The sequence below is a fragment of the Mauremys reevesii genome, linkage group 3 (genome assembly GCF_016161935.1).
Source record: "Mauremys reevesii isolate NIE-2019 linkage group 3, ASM1616193v1, whole genome shotgun sequence".
Taxonomy (NCBI): domain Eukaryota; kingdom Metazoa; phylum Chordata; order Testudines; family Geoemydidae; genus Mauremys; species Mauremys reevesii.
The window spans coordinates 153,296,402-153,316,121 of NC_052625.1; the positions used below are offsets into that span (position 1 = coordinate 153,296,402).

Here is a 19,720-nt window from a genome sequence, read left to right on the forward strand (position 1 = left end):
TGAGTTATAAGTCACTGAAAAACATAAGTTTTCCAAGCATAAAATTCAGAATGTCAACTAAGTTCAAAATTAATACACTATGGTATTTACAAGTCTGCACTGTGAACTAACAGAAGAGCTCTGTGTAAGCTTGTCTCTCATCAACAGAAGTTGGTCCAATAAAAGATATTACTTCACCCTCCTTGTCTCTCTAGATATTGAGGCTGTCGGGCTTTGTGATATTTTATCGTGGAGTTCTATACATGCCTACATTTTTGACGTTGCAAGTATAGAAACATACAGAAATCAGTATAAAGATTAGGGTCAGCTGTTCAAAACTCTGAGTAATTGCCCAAACAATGATTGTGCACCTACTTACCTATTGCGCTTCAGCATGTAAATCATGGAATGTCTATACGCTGGCAGGGTAGAAGCACATGCACAGGTGCACAATTTTGAGCATCCCTTTTCCTCTACTTTTATTTTTTTTTAAATGGGAAAATTAAATAAAACGAATTACATTACTGATCTGATACAGTTATAATTTTAAATTCTAAATGCAAGAAATGCAAAAGTCGAGGTGGTTGTTGTAACGTTTAATATCCACACATTATGGTGGGCCCAATCTGGCAAATCCTAGACATGCAGAATGCCACATTGGGCTCACAGAGTATTCTGGATTACTAATTATGCTGGGAAATGTGTACCTTAATTGTAGGGGTCCAGTTTTACCATCAGATATGCAAGTACAACTCTAATTGATTTAAATGGAAATTGCATGGAGGTGTCTGAGGGTAAAATTGAGCTCTTCTACATTAAATTTTTAAAGATGGCCTCTTATTCTGCATCTGCAATAAATTGTGGGGAGAAATGAGAGGATTAAATTAGATCACTACCCTACCTATTTTGTATGTGCCATCAAAGACAGACATCTTAATCCCAGTATTTATGCCTGGAATTGACAGTTATATAAGCTTACATGAGAACCACCAGTGAGGAGTGTGAATTAAATTAAAATTGTCTTATAAATTTGGCTTTGTGCATAATTTAAGAAATTGGTATTAAGCCCACTGATTCATTATTCTTATATTCCTAAATAGGAAATGTGTAAAATGCATATCTTATACATAAAATATAATTATGATACTTTGTACCTTGTCTGCCATGCATAAACACACACATAACTGTTATGCATCTAACTGAATGTTCTGAAAGGAGGTTCAATCAGATGTGAAGATTCAAAAATGTTACTTGATTATGTAACTAGTCTATTGGAAAAGTGCTGTTAGGTAACCCACAGTTCACATGAACATTTAATGTACAGCTGCTTCTAAGAGAAATATGGTATATGTCCTTTTAGAATTTGTGCATGTACAAAGGGTTGAGGTTTGGGGTATTTATTTTTTTTTAGCAATCTTGAGCACTATGAATATACACTAATTTACATTTTAAAGCATTCGAGTCACAGACCTCTAACGTCATCATCAGCAATAGTTACACAAAGTAAGAAGTGCTACTCCAATGTTATGGGTGAAATTCTGGCCACACTAAAGTCAATGACAAAACTCCCATTAATTTCAATGGGGTCAAGATTTCACCCTCTGTGTTCAATGGTGGAAGCCACACCTGATAGAATTCCCACACTAAGGGTAGGTCTACACTGCAAAAAAAAGGTGTGTTCTTAATTTGGGTTAGCTAACTAGGGTTAAAATAGCTATAAAGACAAAGCAACATGGCTTTTAATTGAGAGCCTGGGGTAGGAGAACAGGTTAAACTCAAGCTGCTAACCCAAGTTGAATGGGAGTTGCTATGTCTTCACTGTTATTTTGACCTGAGTTTGCTAACAAGGGTAAGCTACACCAAGTTAAGAACACACCTTTTGTTTGCCATGTAGACATATCCCAAGTCTCATCAGCACCCACTGACTCGGGCAAGAAGTCAATATTATAACATATTAGGAGAGGGGAACTGCACTAGGTAACTTTCATTAGGACTTTATGGTTAGTTCTCATTCACTTTCCCCCAAAGGAAGCACAATTTGACAGTTCTGGTTGTAGTATTTCACAGACAACTGTTCATACGTCTAAAAATGTCAATTACATTAATTGTTTATATATCTTCTTAATATTATACTCATATATCAAGATTTTTATGTACTCTGGAGAAACATATTTTATGTGTGTATTTATTTATTCTCTCCCCCCCCCCCCAAAAGCATCACAATTATTTTTGGCCTATGCATTTATTTGATGAGAGCTCACATGGCCCATTTCAGCAGCTGAAGAGGTCAAAATCCACAGCTGTATAGCTTAGAGGTATTCTCTTAGCCAGATGGCTATGGGAAAATTCTAAAGCCCTTACTCACGAAGTCAAGTAGACTACTCACAAAGGGGTTGCAGGCCTAGGCCCAGAGCTTGTATTATAAGGGGTTTTCAGGCTCTTCCTGGGTAGACTATGTGAGAGTTGAAGAGCAGTGATTCACATTATTCAGGACATGAAGAAGCATAAAGCCAGTCATGTGAAAGGATTTAAAATGTCAGGCCCCAACTTTATCAATTTTAACACACAAGGATGAAATGAATCCCTACCTCCCCAAATGGCCAGACATTAACTGTGTCCAGTGTGGGGTTGAATGGCCTCTCACCATACCACAAAGGAATAAACCAGGCTCCCTTTGCTAAATATCCCTGTTCAGTTTATGATTCAGCCCCCTGTCCGGTCCCAGTAACCACCTACTGAAGGTGGAAATGACAGAACAGACAAAAGAGAGCCCAGTCTGAAAAGATTTAATACCTTCTCATACTTCTCCTGCATCCCGTGATTAGGTTCACCCCAAGAGCTGGCCTTGTGAAACTCTACATGCTGGGCACCGGCTGCAATTTGTGACAATATTTGTTGACATACATTGCTTCATCCTCTTATTTTCTTACCCTTTTTACCCCCACGTATCATACCTCCAGGATGCTGTTAGGAGGATGAAAAACCCATCAGATACCTTTACCAGTCTTTTCCAGAAGAGATAAAAAATGCTTTCTAACCTCAAAAGGCAATTGGATCAGATCCAGAGAAAAACTGGTCACCCAGCTCTGACAACTACACCAACGGAAGGACAGGGTAAGACAGCTATAAGTAGCAAGAATGGGTGCTCTGTGCCCAAGAATGCTTAAATACACAAGGAGAAGGGCTTACTGAGTCCAATTTTCACTCCCTCCCCTACCTACCATATACCCCTGAATTAGCTAATGTGTGACTATGCTCAATGTTCTCCAGCCCCAGCCCCTACTGACATATGATCTCTACATGTATTCTGAGTAGGGAGAGAGGAAAAGGAGGCACATCCTTCCACCAACTTGGACCCTGGGGTGTAGTGATTGCCCTGCCAGTCTTATCCCACTAAGTCAGGAAGTGGAATTTAATGGAAGCCTCTAAACTAACCAATACCAGTAAAATGATACTGTATTAATAGATTACTGCTTATATATTCCTGTAGAAAGATTTGGGTTGGGATTTTCAAAAGCACCTAAGCAAGTTAAGTGCTTAACTCCCTCTGGAATTCAATGGAAGTTTGGAACCTAACTCCCTTAAGTTCTTTTGGAAACATTAGCCGTAGGATATCTTTAATGTGTTGCACAGGACATTATATATGTGTCTTCTATTAACATAAAGAAATTCTGCATTTGCATGTGTAAGTATTTGGCTCCCCCTAAAGTCACATGAACCATCCAAGGGCAGATTGAACCATAAGAGTTAAGGTTACTGTGCTGCCAATGTATCCCAAGGTTTTCCTGAAGAATTTTCTCTTTTCATTATTTATAATAACTTTTGTTACCTAATATTTTTAGGCCATATTTTACACAGGGTTGTGCTGCTCACTGAGTGGAGGGGAAGACATGCAGTTATATTGTAAAGTTCATTCCCTAATTTATGTACATTTTTACCTGGAAATGACTGGAAATTGTTTTATTAAGATAAGTTAACAAATAAGGTCCTGATCATCATTCCCTAATTTATGTACATTTTTACCTGGAAATGACTGGAAATTGTTTTATTAAGATAAGTTAACAAATAAGGTCCTGATCATGCAGTCAAATCCAGGTGGGTGGACTTCTGCACTGAGGGAGACCCAAATACAGCAGAGTGGTCTAAATGTGTCAGAGAAAATTCAGAATTGAACCCTGTCAGATGTTGGAAGTAAAACTACATACCTGGACTTCTAATTTGAGTATACAGAATAACAAAATGTGGTATGTATGCAGTGGAAGAGTAAGTCATCATAATAATTTGTAATGGTTTATAAATAGCAATTTGAAAGATGGAAATATTTCTTCTGTTATTGTTACAAAACAAGCCACAATTAAAATTAAATATACTTCTTGTTTCAGATTTTCATCACAAGAAAAACAAGTATCACTTATTATTTTGTGGTATTTATAGTATCTGCAAAAAGAACAGGAGTACTTGTGGCACCTTAGAGACTAACAAATTTACAGACTAACATGGCTGCTACTCTGAAACCTGTCTTTATAGTATCTGTATGTTTAAATTGCTTGTGTAAAACAAAAATTAAATCCAAATTCACAATGGGCTGGAATCTTTCTGGCACAAATATCTGCTCAGTGCAGGAGGGGAAGAGATGAAGACACATTAGGGAGCTGGTTACAGCTCTCTTATTCTCAAGCTGCAACTGCTCTAGTCCCAGCCCTGGAAAAAATTAGAGCAGGCCAAGAATTGCTGTAATTTAAGACAGTCCTTAAAGGACCTTATGCCAGCTATGAATTTTTGGAGGCATGCCCTCCAAATGTCCCAGTGCCTCTACAGAACAATAGAACTATGAGCAATAAACTGTATGGTCATATATAAAATATACCACAGCAGATAAATTCAATAGATTTGTTTTTAACCAAGTTATAAAATTAGTAAATGGACAGAATGCAGTAGATGCAATACACTGGAGTTCAGTAAAAATGTGGACATAATAGTGCACAAAATCTTATTTTTGAATTAATTCAAATTGAACTAATCTGAACAGGAGAGGTTGAAAATCATGGGAGGTCTGCAAACGAAGACCAGTAATGATAATCAGCAGTGCCACGGAGACTGGGTTTGACTCTGGATTTATTTAACATCTCTAACGATTTGGAGGGGGTAAACTACATATACATTTATATTTGCAGATTTTATTAAATTGAGGGATATTTCAAACACCAATACTGACATGAAAATAGTACAAAGGGGTAGAAAAATGGGCAGGAAATAATAAACCGAGATTCTTCTTGCAAAAATATAAGCAAAGATATTTTAAAAAATATGCCCAAACATGATAAAGCAAAGCAATCTAAATTTGAGCTTGCAATGCTATGTAAATACCAAGAAAACAAAGCGGGTTTTGAGTTGTAAATATCAGGTCACATATCACTGACCAAGGAGACAGCAGAGTTCCTCGGTATCAAATGCTAAAGAGACCATATCTAGTACTGCTTTTGTTTCAGAGAACCTTAATGCAAGAAATGTGTTGACAAATTAAAAGGAATTCAAAGAAGAGATATAAACTGATTAGGGGCCTGGAAATACTGACTTGTATTTTATAGCTATGTAATGGGTGTAAATATCAAGAAGTGAGAGTAACAGGCTGAACTGTAGCTTAAGAAAACTTGTGTTATGTATCAGGAATAATTTAACTGTAAGGCCCATTGCTTTGCTGACCAATCTCCCATGAAAAATTGTGGTCTTCCCAATGTGGTCTTCCCAAGGCACTGACATCTAGCCTCGTTGAAATACTAAGGAATATATGGTAGTAACAATATCGCATTAGCAGGGAATGGAGAAGATGCTGTGGTTCTTTTCTATCACTAGCTTATCATTCCCTACCTTACACTTTTATTCCTGCACTTCTTTCACATACACCAATAACCAACATAGACAGACTACACTATGCAGACTTTGCAGGTTTGGAATCCTAGCAATGAGCAACATTAAAAAAAAACCACACACATTTATTTGAAAGAGGAATTACAATTATTTTAGCAGTGAATTATTATAAAGACAACAACACTACACAGGATACTGCTATTTCAGGATGTGGTGACTGGCCATCTTCAAGCTCTTCACCAGATTCCAAACTAAAGAACTTTCCACAAACTATACACATTCAATAATACTGAAATTTCTCTCTCTTGGGTGGAGACTAAGCCATCCAGCAGACAGAACAACGCTAGTGAGCAAGGGAAATTTTGGCCAAGGACACCAAGGAGGTGTCAGGAATCTTCAATACACATTGCAAAACAGACCTTCAGTTTTAGGACATTCAAAATACATTGAAAACCACACAGTACTCAATTTATCTAACTTCAAAAGGAGCAGTTATTCCAGGGAGTCTATGTATTCCAGCTTCAATGTTGTTGAAAAATTGGAAAGGGTTCAGAAAAAGCTAAAAGAATTATTCAAGATCTGGAAAAGCTGCCTTACAGTGACAGACTTGGGAAGTTCAATCTAGCTGAATGATCAAAGAGAATGATAAAATGTGACTTGGTCATGGTCTATAATTACCTACATATGAGGAGAAGATTTCTGATAACACAGGACTCTTTAATTTAACAGATAAAGGTATCACAAGATCTGGAAATTGAAGGTAGATAAATTAAGGCCAGAGATTAGGTGCACATTTTTAACAGGCAATTAATCATTGGAACAACTTACCAAGAGATGTGGCAAATTCTCCATCACATGATGTCTTTAAATCAAATCAAAAGAGGATATCTTTCTAAAAATATGCTTTAGCTCAGCCACATGATATGGGCTTGATGCAAAGAATCACTGGGTGAAATGATTTCGCCTTTGTTATTCAGGAGCTCACACCAGATAATCATAATAAATAGCTTCTAGAGTAATAATCTATGAATCCATGAATAACGTTTAGACAATTTCCTATTCAAATTGTTGAAGGAAGTATATATATATATACTTTCCTATATATTTTTATATATAAAAATATAAAAGTATATATATAAAAGAAAGAACACAGACAATGCGTAGGCAATTTCTGAAGGGTAATTTAGGCCATTGAAAAAGTTGTTCTAGCACTTTAAGAATGTGGGATATCATTACTGAGAGTGCCCCAAATATGGTACTGGGAGAATATATACCAATTCACTCTTTATCAGACCCAAAAGAAATAATCAGCAATTTACTATTTTAATTCTGTGTAACATTTTGTCTCCTTTGAGTTCTTCAATCAGCCAACTAACATAACTAGAAGGTAATGAAGATGTTCATGAAAAACAAAATCAGATTCAGTTTTATGTTCATGAGAGCTGGATGAATAATTTGCAAATATTTCAATTGAAAAGTGTTGTGAAATTTATTGAATGAAGTATTCAGTTACTATTTTACTACCCTCATTGTTCACCCTCATTTTTTCTGAATGGTTTTCATTTTACATTTGAAAAAGGAGTTTATTTTGGACAAATTCAGGCCTATGGATTCTTCACTTTCTTGTACAAACTATATTGCCGTCCATACATTTTTAGAATGTATGGTAATAAAACTGATAAGAATTTTGGACTCAGATGATTCATACATCAGAGGGGTAGCTGTGTTAGTCTGGATCTGTAAAAAGTGACGAAGAGTCCTGTGGCACCTTATAGACTAACATAAGTATTGGAGCATGAGCTTTCGTGGGTGAATACCCACTTCGTCATACAGTTATCTCGCATTCAAATGTAACTATTACAGGGAGGATCCCCAATGAAATTACAGATTTTTGTATACATCTACCTTTTCTGTCCTAAAAGCTATTGGGATTGGACTAAGAATAATAATTAATTAACCATCTGGGAGGGAGGGAGCTAAAGCATGTATATCCAAACGCTCAGTGAAAAAAAATGAATTAAAAGTAATTCTGACTCCAAACTTAAATATTAAGATTATTTATTTGTAGTCTGATGCCACCCAAAATGCTAGGGATAATCCACCTGCACACAAGAAGGCAGTCCCTGCCACAGTCTACATGTAAGCTTTCAATTTCTTATGTATTAGCACTCAGTTTTATGCTCCTATAAATAAATGTTGTGAGTCATTAAAGCAATGCAGGAACTCTAGCACTGGTGAGTGTATATAATGAGCACAAAGTACTCAAAGACTTGAGTGTGCTGCATGGACTAATCTGAAACCATTTGAAGATTATTTTTATCTATTCCACATTCACTTCAGGTTAACTCTCCCTTAGTGTGACATAGATAGCAGTCCAAGTCACAGATAGTGGACTCAAAATGGCAGAACTGCTCTGAGAACTTTGGCCAATTCTACTCCAGCTTTGCTGTTGTGGTCAATCTCTTATCTGCTGCTCGTATCTCCACAGCTGGGGTTTCTGGCATCATACCAGCATAGAGCTGGTATAATGGCTCCTATGTTGGCCCATCTGCAGGCTGTGATATAGGAGATAGGGAAGGAGTTGTGGCTGCGCTGCATGCTTCAGCAATCCTTAGGTGAGTGTACAGTTCTTTTTGACCATAGGGTAGAACTGCCCTAAGCTGCTTCAACCTAAGCTAGGACTAGCAGAGACTGACCACAAGATTCAGGGAGCTGTAGACCTTACCTAGTAGATATCACATATTCCCCTTTGATTTTTACCCTTTAAACCTTAGGGTAAAATTTTCAAAAGCACCTAAGTTACTTCAGAGGTTAAATCCGATTTTCAAAGGTAACATAGGCACTTAGGAGTCTAAGACTAATTGAAAGCCATTTTTACTATTTACCAACATGGTAAAACTTTTAATTGTTTGAAGAAGATTATTATATTGTTTATATCTTTAGGGACTATATAACAATATAGCCTATTTTGGTCCAAGAAGGTATGTGGATCTAAATTTGTAATGTACTTTCTAGTAATATGGTGGTGGTTTTTTTAGATACACTGGGCTCAGTACCATAACTCACTCCCTATGTTGGCCAGGACATAGTTGATGTAAGAAAATGAGAAAGTTTCTTTACAACTGTTTGAAAAAAATCCCATTCTCATTGACCACTAGATGTCTCATTTCTTCCACACAAGCACATATTATTGCATTTATATGAGAGAAAGAGAAACCACGCTCTTCAAAAAGTCATTGTGATTATGGAACTATTTTTCTGGTAGTGCAAGACCGCTCTAGCACATGGAAAACATCACTCTCGCCAACTGTTGTAATTTATTTTATAAGTCCTGTGGTTTTATAACAATAATATTGTTGTCTCTTGAGCTTGTAAGAAGCTCCTCATAGCTCTGGATTTCTGACTGACCTATAAATGATGATGCATTTCTGGCCACAGCCACCAGAGAATATAACTGGGAGCCTATATCACAGGCACTAGGCTGCAGGCCTGGCTGCCACCAGCAAAGGCCACTGCTCAATCTATTGTGGAATCTCTTCTCCCGTTTGCACAGCCTGTGCAGAGCATCATGGGAGCAGCAGACCTTGGGGCAGATGAGGCAGCCGGAAGCTGTTACAAAAAGGAGCAGAGGCAGCTCCTGCTTGCCCCTTCTTACACTCAGTGTTGTGCTGATTAGGAGAAGAGCTATGGGAAGCGGGGGGTGAAGGGGAGGGGGAAGAGGGAAAGAAGTGATTCCAGGAGCATGTCCACCCACCCGCTGCAGCCTGCAGGAGTCCATTATTTCCCCACTGATGCTGAGCTCCTGTATGGAAGGGAGCTGGTGTAGAGCAGTAGTGTGTGTAAGGGGTGGGGTTGACTGGGCAGGGGCTGCTCCAATAGCCAGAGAAAGGGAAGGAGCAGAGTTGCAAACTGAACCTACAGTGGGAGCTGGACAGGTGCAATCACAAGCAGAAGGAGAGAGTGTGAGGCAGGAGGCAACACCCACTAAAGGCATGGGGCTTTGAGGGCGAGCCGAAGGCAGTACCAGCCATCAGGGGAAGATTGAGAAGTGTCTCATCTATCAGCCAGAAAAAAGGAAGGAAGTCCTCCAATCGTTTGTTTTAGGTTGAATTTTCTGATATACATACACAGAAATGGGGTGATACCTCCTCTGTCTTTACAAATCAGAAAACAGTCCAAAGCATGAGCCTTAAAAAAAACTCCTGATTTTTAAAACAATCTTGCCACAAGATTGGCAATACTGAAATGCTAACCTGCTCCTAACATATAAAGCTTGATGTAACTTCTGTCTGCACATGGGGACCTTAGAAAGTAGACAGTGTCCCTTTCACACTGAATTATTTTCAGATCATGCTGAAACTATGCCTCTGACTATGAGAATGGATGCCAGAGTTATTACCAGATAAAACTGCCATTGAAGATAGTGGGAATTTTGCCTAGATAAGTTCTGCATGATTGGGCCATATACAGTATGTTCTGTGAAAACCAAGTAAGTGAACACAGGACAAAGTGAAGTGGTTGCTCTTTTTATGGCACTTTCTCAGATAGTGAAAAATAAAAGTTAAATATATACCATGAAAAGACTAAAAACTTGCTGCACAGCATTGTGTCCTGAACTATTAGTACAAGATGGCCTAGACCTTTGGAGATGGGATTCAGATTAAGACCCAAACTTCTTCAAAGCAGATGGTATTTGCTGTTCTGGTTCAAATCCATTATCCAATCTGATCAGACCTCTAATGGTTGGGCCACAGTCTCTGAAGTTTAGATTCAGATAAGAATTTTCCAGAGTCTGGGAGGACTTGAATCTGATGGTCTAATTTGGGCTTATCACTACTATGAATGTTTATTTAGTGCAGTGTTTTACTGTCAGAGTTCAATATGGTTCATTTGAACTCTTCATCTCCCCAAGCAGACTTTGTCTTGAATCATCCCTTCTTTCAGAAAAAGTCAGAATTGCCCCCCACATAGTCCTGACTTGGAGAGGTACAAACAGGGCCGGCTCCAGCTTTTTTGCTGCCCCAAGCGGTGAAGGGGGAAAAAAAAAAGAAAAGATAAAGCCACGATCGGCAGCACTTCGGCGGCAGCTCTAGCGTGCTGCTTCATTCTTCAGCGGCATTTCAGTGGCCGGTCCTTCCCTCCGAGAGGGACTGAGGGACCCGCCACTGAATTGCCGCCGAAGACCCGGACGTGGCGCCCCAATCACCTGCTTTCTGCGCTGGTGCCTAGAGCCGGCCCTGGGTGCAAAGTATTATTCCCCTTCCACTTCCTGGAATAAGCCACAGGAATCATGGCGGGTCCATGGGAGGCCAAAACCATGTGGGGTGTCTCTGCATTTCATCTTGCCCTGGTAGCTTCCTGGCAGCATAGGAGCTGTGCTACTAAGGACTTCCCAGGCAGTGGTGATCCTCATACCAAGAATATATAACACAACCCCAAACTGTACTATCCTTTCTTCAGAATCTCCCTGCATCTGAAGGAGGGATAATGTTTGTTGTCCTTCTGGTCATCCCACTCTCCAACCACTCCTCCTGTCTGATCTCAGACCTATGAAGCATTGTCCAGGGGCTTTGGAGGAGAGGACAGGATGGTGCTGTGGCTGTTCCTCTGTGCCTCCACATGCACAGAGCCAACTTGTGGACCTTGGGGAGAGGTGCAACCTGAGCCTCTGGACTGACTTTCTACCCGAAGTAGCACATTCTCTACTACACATAATATCAAGGGACTTGGGTTAAATACACTGTGCACCATTTTAATCAAATATTTGAGATCATACATCAAATCATTTTCCAGTTGTAAAGAGGGATAAACCAGATAACAGCTAGATATTTGAGATGGAACCATTTTTAGTTGCTTTTCATTGACGACTGAATGAAATGTATTAACATGGAAAATAATGGGGAGGGGGAAGGAAGATAAAATTCACAGTTGTCAAGTGTTTGTAAAATGTACATGAATATTTACCTTTTGAGGAAGAGTTATAATTCTCTTGTTCTTCAATGAATTAAATGCACGGAATGATGGAAACAAAAGAAAGAAATCAGCAAATTTAAAGTTAGACAAAGAAATGTATTAAATTTGACAATGACACATACAATAGGCTGCATCAGCATACATAAAAGTAATGTGGAAAATCAGGATGATAAACCATGACAAATTATAAATGCAGAATATTTAAAACTATGAGTAACAATGAAGTTACTGATGGTCAGAGTGTGAAGTCCTTGCTTCTTCTGCTGAGTGCAGTAGTGTCAACTCCAAGTGTTCAAAAAACATGAGGAAGGCCCCCCAAAATGGAGACACGTTTTAAAATAATAAATTTTGGCTTCTGTTTGTCTTTTGATTTCTGAGCCTCAAAGGTGAACTCACTTCTTGTTTTCTCCACAATGAGCGCTAGAAGCTTACTTTTTTAATTGAAAGCTGCAATTCTCAATAAAATCACTGGACACTAGAAAACAGGGCTTTAAGGAAAACCCCAAATATCATGAAACTTGCGATAAAATTGTGGGAGTTGGCAACATCGATTTTAGTCAAAGGGTCTACTCACATGAGTGAGTGTCCCTCAGCATGAGTAAAGGTTCCACAATCTGGCCCCGAATATGCAATGTCATCTAACAATTTTAAATGAAACTAGGGACATGAAGACAAAACAAAAACAATGCTAAAAGGCGGGAATTGAAAACTGAAATAGTATCCTCTTTTATTAGCCTCTTGTTAGAAAGCTCATACTCTGCTCTTAGTTACTCTGAATTTATACCAGCATACTTCAGAGCAGAACTTAATTGAGAGGGTCCAATCCTGCAGCTCTTACTCAAGCAAAACACCCATTGGCTGCAATGGCATTGCAGAAACAAGTATTCTGTATTCTCTAACTGAGAACTATAGTTGCAACTAAATTTTATTATTTAACAATATTGTGATTCTTTTATATGAAATTCTATGATTGTTTGTCCACAGGTAACAATGAAAATAACTTATCAGTATACGTTCTCCCTCCATTCAATGGAGATCTTTATAAGTCTATTTTATCAATTTTTTTTCAATCTAGTTTATATAAATTGTATCCATACCATATTAACACTGGCATTAAACTCTTTTCAAATAAGAGACCCCTTGCTTAGATGGAGTCATTTAAGAGTTAACTTGAAAATATATACAACACAATTAATTTCTGATTATTGCATACCACCGTCTGTCAGAAAATTCATTTGTATTTCTTTAAGTACATTCCTCTGTTTTACTTCAAACACGGAAAATAGTTTTCTCTCATGCAGTATAAAAAAGAACTATATTGATTTTAAAGGAAGATATCAAGAGACAATTTTTGTAACCACTTTCTGGATAAAAATCTGCTTTCCTACCTGAATCTAAATTTCAAGCCAACTGGTTTAGATTTCTATTAATACAGGGTCATTTCTTGCAATATTTATTCAAGCACTGTTCTCACATTCTCTGGTGGGAGATTTTGAGATTTTTCTAAGTGCTACTGGGTCAGGCACAAAGTTATTTATGGAAGTGTAAACTGGTACAACTCAACAGGTCAGTAATGTAAAAACAACAAAGAAACAAAAAAAACCCACCCATTAAATCTAATATCCAATATCGCACCGCATCCTTATAAGAACTATGCAATGTGAAACCATGTTAACCAAATGAAAAATAAATCATTTTGTAAAGAGTCAAATGAGAGTGAGGACAGGGACAGTGATCTGGTTTGTCTAAAAGGATTCTTGAAAAGTAGTTTCCATAATAAATACAATCATCCATGTGTCTCATTGGTTCAGAAATTTCAATAAGATCTAATACACCTTTTCTTAACCACATGCCTCTCAGTTATTCATTTGCCAGAATACAACCTACTTCAGCTAAAGATGGCCTTAGAAAAAAACTGCTGTGGAACACCAACCTGTATGAACTTCCTTGAACAATAAGGGTGAATAGATACCAAATAACAATGTATGGGCTCAACCTGAAATCCTTACTCAGGTCAAATTCTCATTAAGTCAGTTCTTGTTATCAATAGAGAAAGGACTGAGTAAAGACTATAGACATAGACTCTAACAACAAAATCTATGCAACTGTATAAAAAGTTGTGATACAACAGTAGAGAAATTCATAGTTAATACAGAAACTCCACTCTTTACTTGACACTTAAATATTGGGTACCGTAGTAACAGAGCGAATCAAGCCTTTTACAATCGCTCAGCACCATGTGACAAGTTGAGCACAAGCACTTTTCTTTGCCAAGGCTTAGAATGTCATTAATTTAACCATTGAGTCAAAAAATCTTCATGTTATTTTTATATCCTTTTTTAATATTGCCAATTAAAACAAGGAAAGAAAAATGATATATTTCAAAATACTACAAGTCTGGGTAATGACCACTGCATGGTAGCTTATTTGCAAATACTTACAGATGTTTAGAAATGTGAATTATGTAAAGACACCCGTAGAGACTAGTTTTCATTTGCAGACCTCTCAGGCCCTGATCCTGCAATGAGATCCATGTGATCACGGGATTCTGGAAATTTTTGCCATGATACAGCTGGCATAGTTGCATATCAAGGTCCTTATTTGCATTTCAATGCACAGATACAAACACTTGATTCAAATGTTATCATGACTTTCACTCAAATTTCTGTTGCTTGAGAGAAGTCCATTGCCCCGAGTCCAAGTGCTAAAATTTTTACATACTGCAATGGGTTGAAAAATGCTATAGCTCTTCTAAATAAACAACTTGGTAGATAATTATTTTTTTAAAAGCACACGAAGGCACTGATCCCCATTTAGAACTAAAGGCCCCCAAAAGTTCATTTTTTTTTAAATTATGCCAATTTTGGAGTTTTAGGAACAAAAATATATCTTACACTGGAATTTTCCCCTTACCTGTAAAATTGTGTTCTGTGAACTCCTCTGTACCTGACCACAGGTATCACCCTGCCTCTATGATGCAATGGGATTGTCACTATCCTTTACTCTGAGGTTTCTTCTATAGAATTTTCTATGCAGTATTTCTACAATTACGGGTATTTCTAAACTGACAAACTTGCTCAAAAGTTGGCTTTCCATCAACTTCAAACTGAAACTGCTTCCAGGAGTGTTAACTTATCAGTCATTGTCTGATACAGGCAATAAATCAGAACAACTTTTTTTTCAGTCCTTACTTAATAATTACCAAAGCTGAATTTTTCTGAGACACTGTGTAAATCCTGTAAAAGAGGTATTAGCATGGATGTCAATTTACTACAGAATTAACAGTTCCACAATAACATTATTTGTCAAGACAAAAAATAAAACCGCCACCCACCTCTCATTCCAAAATCCATTCCCCTCTCCAACAGCAAGAGCTTTACACAATACTAAAATTGTTTTACTGTAAGCTGGTATGTCTTCTGACTATGCAAAATCACAATGAATGATATCACTTACAGTTGATATATAACCTTTCTATGATTATTAAAGTCGGCAATAAGGATTTAGCTGTAAAACCATTTGTATTCACCCATCTTAGTTCAGGAGAATTAACATGACCTGCCATAAACTCATAACATCATAGCATACAGTATTCTCTTCCAATGCAGGACGTAGTGTTTCCCAATACCACACACCTTTATTTACAACTGAAGGAAATGCAAAGAATATTAAACCCAGAAGTGCAGCTCCCCCTAACATTAACAGATTGCATTGGATCCTGCCATCATCTACATTCATGTAGCCCTGCTGACTGTGAATTGAAGTCATTATGGATCTATCCAATCCCAATTAAAGTTAATAGGAAATCTTCCACTGATTTCAATATGTTTTGGATTACACCCTAAATTAAATCCAAATTGTACTCTTAGTTACTCCATTTTATACTGAAATTGGCTTGATGTGGGTTTGACAGCTGTACCAGATGGCAGGATTTGATCCAATGAATCAAAGTATTTTGTTTTATGGCCTACATTTCATCAAGTTGTGTGTCAGAGAAATTTATATGGAATCATGTCTGTATTTAACCCAACAACATTTAAGCTAACATTTTTCATGTGTGTTTGCTAAGAGGTATCACAATCAACCACAATCGTAAGTTAAATAGAGGAAAAAAATGGGAAAAGATATCTTCAATAAAATGGCAACCCAATCACACAACAAAAAGAAAATCAGTATGTAAAGGAGGAATTCTTCTCTTCAACCTCCAGCCACATTGTCAGTTCACTGACATGAAGGATATAACATACAATCCTATATAATAGCAAGAGTAACGGATGTGCTAACCCTTGCATACTTATGATGCGACAGGATAAATCACCAGTGTAAATAAGTATTCACAGCTTGAAATATCAATACTCCATTTCATATGTGCTTGGATCAATAATCCTCTGAACATATGCTAATTTTAGCTTCAGTTTTGATTGTTTAACTTTTTCTTGTTAGCTATGTAACTGCCATCTCCCTCCTTTCAGTCTCACAGCTCATACAAGGTTCCACATTCATTTAAAATTTCTGTCAACATAATATAAACTAGAATGTTATGTTATTTCTTACACATTATTTAGCGATAATGATAATAAGTGAATATCCACTAGAGAAAAATACTTAGTCAAAATAAAAGCGATAGACCAGGTATATTCTTTTCACGTACTGTGTCAAATGCAGGAATCACATAAGAATTATGATGCACAGAATGTATGAAATCATATCATATTTTCATTCTTACATAGCTCCTAACTTAGAGATAAATTTTTATGTTGCCAAGTGTAAGCTGCAGAGGTAGTTTGCCGCCAGTTTAAAACCAAGAGAGTCCTTAGCTCTTACAGATATATAATTAGAAGAACTGAATATAAAATTCAGAGTTAGTAGAATCCACCAGTCAAACTCAGTAAAGTATATTGAATATTCACAATAAATAAATATAGTGAACAGGAAAACATTTTCATATGTCAGTCAGTATGTACTATAATGATACTTTTAGGATGGCTCACACCCAAAAAGCTCATGTAACCAGTCAACTAATTCATTATCATGCAAAGCAGTATATGGTATACGTAGCTTGGTAAAGAAGTCAAAGCGAACTACACTGTCTGCTTTGGGAAGTGTCTGACAATATTTCAGGAAACACAGGAAGTATAAACATTAGAAGTTCTTACATGCATTAGTTTCTGCTTAGTAGAAATATCTGCAGTATTGGTAATTTGAGTTGTCAGATATAGTCAATGCTTGAATAATAGAGAACTGAATTTACACATATTTCCCAGAGTGAAATTAAACCGTATTTTAAATCCATTTTGTTTTAATATAGTAACCAACACTTGAGCTGCAGTATGTTTATGGGAAAGGAAACACTGATGTTAACACTTGTTTGATATGTTTGGATATAGCACCTTTCACGGCAACCTAGCTCAACTTTGCACTGCTCAATAAGGAAAAGTTCTCTTTGCTTGACCACCTGTTTCCTTAAACATGCACCGGTTCATGACGCCATGCTTTCACATTTTTAATGCTAGGTGTTTTCACTCTGTTCAGTAGGCCTTTGTCTGACTCAGGGAACAAAAAAAAGGTTGACATTATCTGACTTTCATCAGTTTCTATCATCAAAGCACAACAATTAATCTCACCCAACAAATCCAAGTTAACAGAACATGAGCAAAGTGTTATTAGATGTAACATCACTGAGCTCTGTGACCCGAACACTAACTAAATCTGTGGTCATGGGTAGGTATGTACTAAGATAATGGAATGTTTGCAATAGAAATTTTAAGGTATACAGCAAAAACCAAACCAAGCCAGGAGACTATAGAATAATCAACCAATCAAATTCTACAATACTTTCCAATCTACCATTATTCTTTCATTCAAATATATTCCTTTGTGGGTAGAAATAAATAAAGCACTGAACATTTTATTATGAAAGACAAAGTAAAATAAGGTAAGGAAGGAAATCCAAGATTCTGAATTATGATAAACTCATTATTTGATACCTTGCTCTACACTGCTGCTTCTTACTGGAACTTGTGGAAGCTGTCTTCCCCTACGACTGCTGAATGATGTGTCTGCAGGAGGTGACTGAGCTGGACTTCCTTGTTGGTGTATTCTGCAGATGGAATGAAGATAAAATAAAATAATCCAAATAAAATCTGAATCAATACATTTTGAGTGGTAAAGTTAATGCCTATATTAAAATGCATATATGGAAGATGCAGAAATTTTATGTATGCCATATTGTCCTATTCATACAGTCCTCAATGCTTGGAGAGTTAACAGAGCTTCATCTTTAGTTTCTCTAACTGTCTTCAACTCAGGAAAAATCTTTTCAAGCTCCAAATTATTCAGTGTTTCTAGACAGGAACTGCAAACTGCAGACAGGAGTCTAAGGGCCTCTTTCACCACTGTCTCCCACCTTGTACAGTCATTTCCACCAGTGCAAAGGGGTGTAAAACATTACCATTCTGATCTGGTAACATTTTATACCCAGTTTGCATTAGTGTCAAACTTAACATGGTGCAGGGCAACAGAGAATTAAGTTGCAAGTATCTAATATTATAGAGGTAAAGTGGCTTTTCTGAAAGTTTCTTTTGAAGAAGTGTAGGTCTTTATTGGCACTGCTTCTGTTAATTTTTGTAGTGTATGTATTTGATAATAGGTGCAAATTCTTGGAGTAGTTCCACAGAATTTTAATACTCTTACCCAAGTAGATATTCTCAATTCATTTGCTTTGACTGTATGGATAGATGAACTTAACTAGCATAATTTCTAAATAGGCTGGGTTCTTTTAAACACACTGAGCTTAACACACCAGATGTTCCTAAGGCCATTGCTGGTAACCTGGAATACTATAGCTAAAATACACAGATGAGAAAAAGCTTGATTACTGACAGGGCTTAATTGTTAAACTTCATTGCCAGGTACAGTATCATATTTTCTAAATATGTTACATTTATCTAATATATTGAAGTTACACATACAATTTCTCAATTTTTTCTAATATCTGAAAAATATTAATACAAGTTAAACAAATTACAGACGGTGAGCATTAGCAATTAGCATTGCATAGGCCAAATGAATTTCTCTTAACCTGCTGCTGTAAAGCAAGAGTTAACTGTGTGGAAATTGTGTGTTATTTACAGCACCTTTTAAAAACAAAATATTTTGCAAGTTTTCATATGAGTACATAAACAAAACAATGGAAGGACAAAACACAGTCAAATTTTAACTCTCATGTTCCATAACTGCATAATTCAACAGTCAAAAGCACCATCTGGACAGTGAAGGTAGACGGAGTAGAGGATATGAGAGAAGTGTAAGTACCATGGAGAAAGGATTATAGTAGCGTGCTAGAAAGAGTGAATGCACCGTATATACTCGGCAAAGTACAACACCACAGTGACATCTGGGAGGTAGGACATGAATGCTGTGCTGTACATTTAATAGGAACCTTGTCAGAAGTGGAGAAGGTGGCGCCGACCCTCCTGGAACTAGATGATGTACAGAGCATAATGGTCTGATACTAGAATGCTCACTCGACCTTGAGCGAGTGTGATGTTTTCCCCTAATGACTGGCTGCTCAGTTGTTCTTGGGGTTGGAAGTCCCCTTCTAGAAAGACATGGTAGCAGAACCCTAAAACATTAGGGCCAAAAAGAAACTGTTCAGTCATTAGCTCCACATAAGCTTCCCCATGCCTCCCTCCACCAGTGAAAGCAACCGAAAGCCTACTTAATAAGACACATGCTCACATTGTCAGACTCTGAAAAATGATTAATTCAACCTACAATTCTGTTTTCAAAATGATAAACAGAAAAAACATCACTGCAGATACCTATGCCATGTAAACCTGTAGTTCAAAAATTGCATTGAATTTAACAGCTGGTTGGCGAAAAATATTAGCTTCATCTT

At 37.2% G+C, this 19,720-nt stretch overlaps 1 protein-coding gene across 1 annotated transcript in view; it reads right to left on the reverse strand.

The window, feature by feature from the left end:
* Positions 1-19,720, reverse strand: part of RIMS1 (regulating synaptic membrane exocytosis 1) — a 497,623-nt gene that overhangs the window by 104,452 nt on the left and 373,451 nt on the right. The window contains exons 25-26 of the mRNA XM_039530107.1: positions 19,262-19,444; positions 17,808-17,920 (exon numbers count right to left, since the gene is read on the reverse strand). Of these exons, the coding sequence (XP_039386041.1) occupies positions 17,808-17,920; positions 19,262-19,444 (296 nt within the window). The remainder of the gene's footprint in view (positions 1-17,807; positions 17,921-19,261; positions 19,445-19,720) is intronic.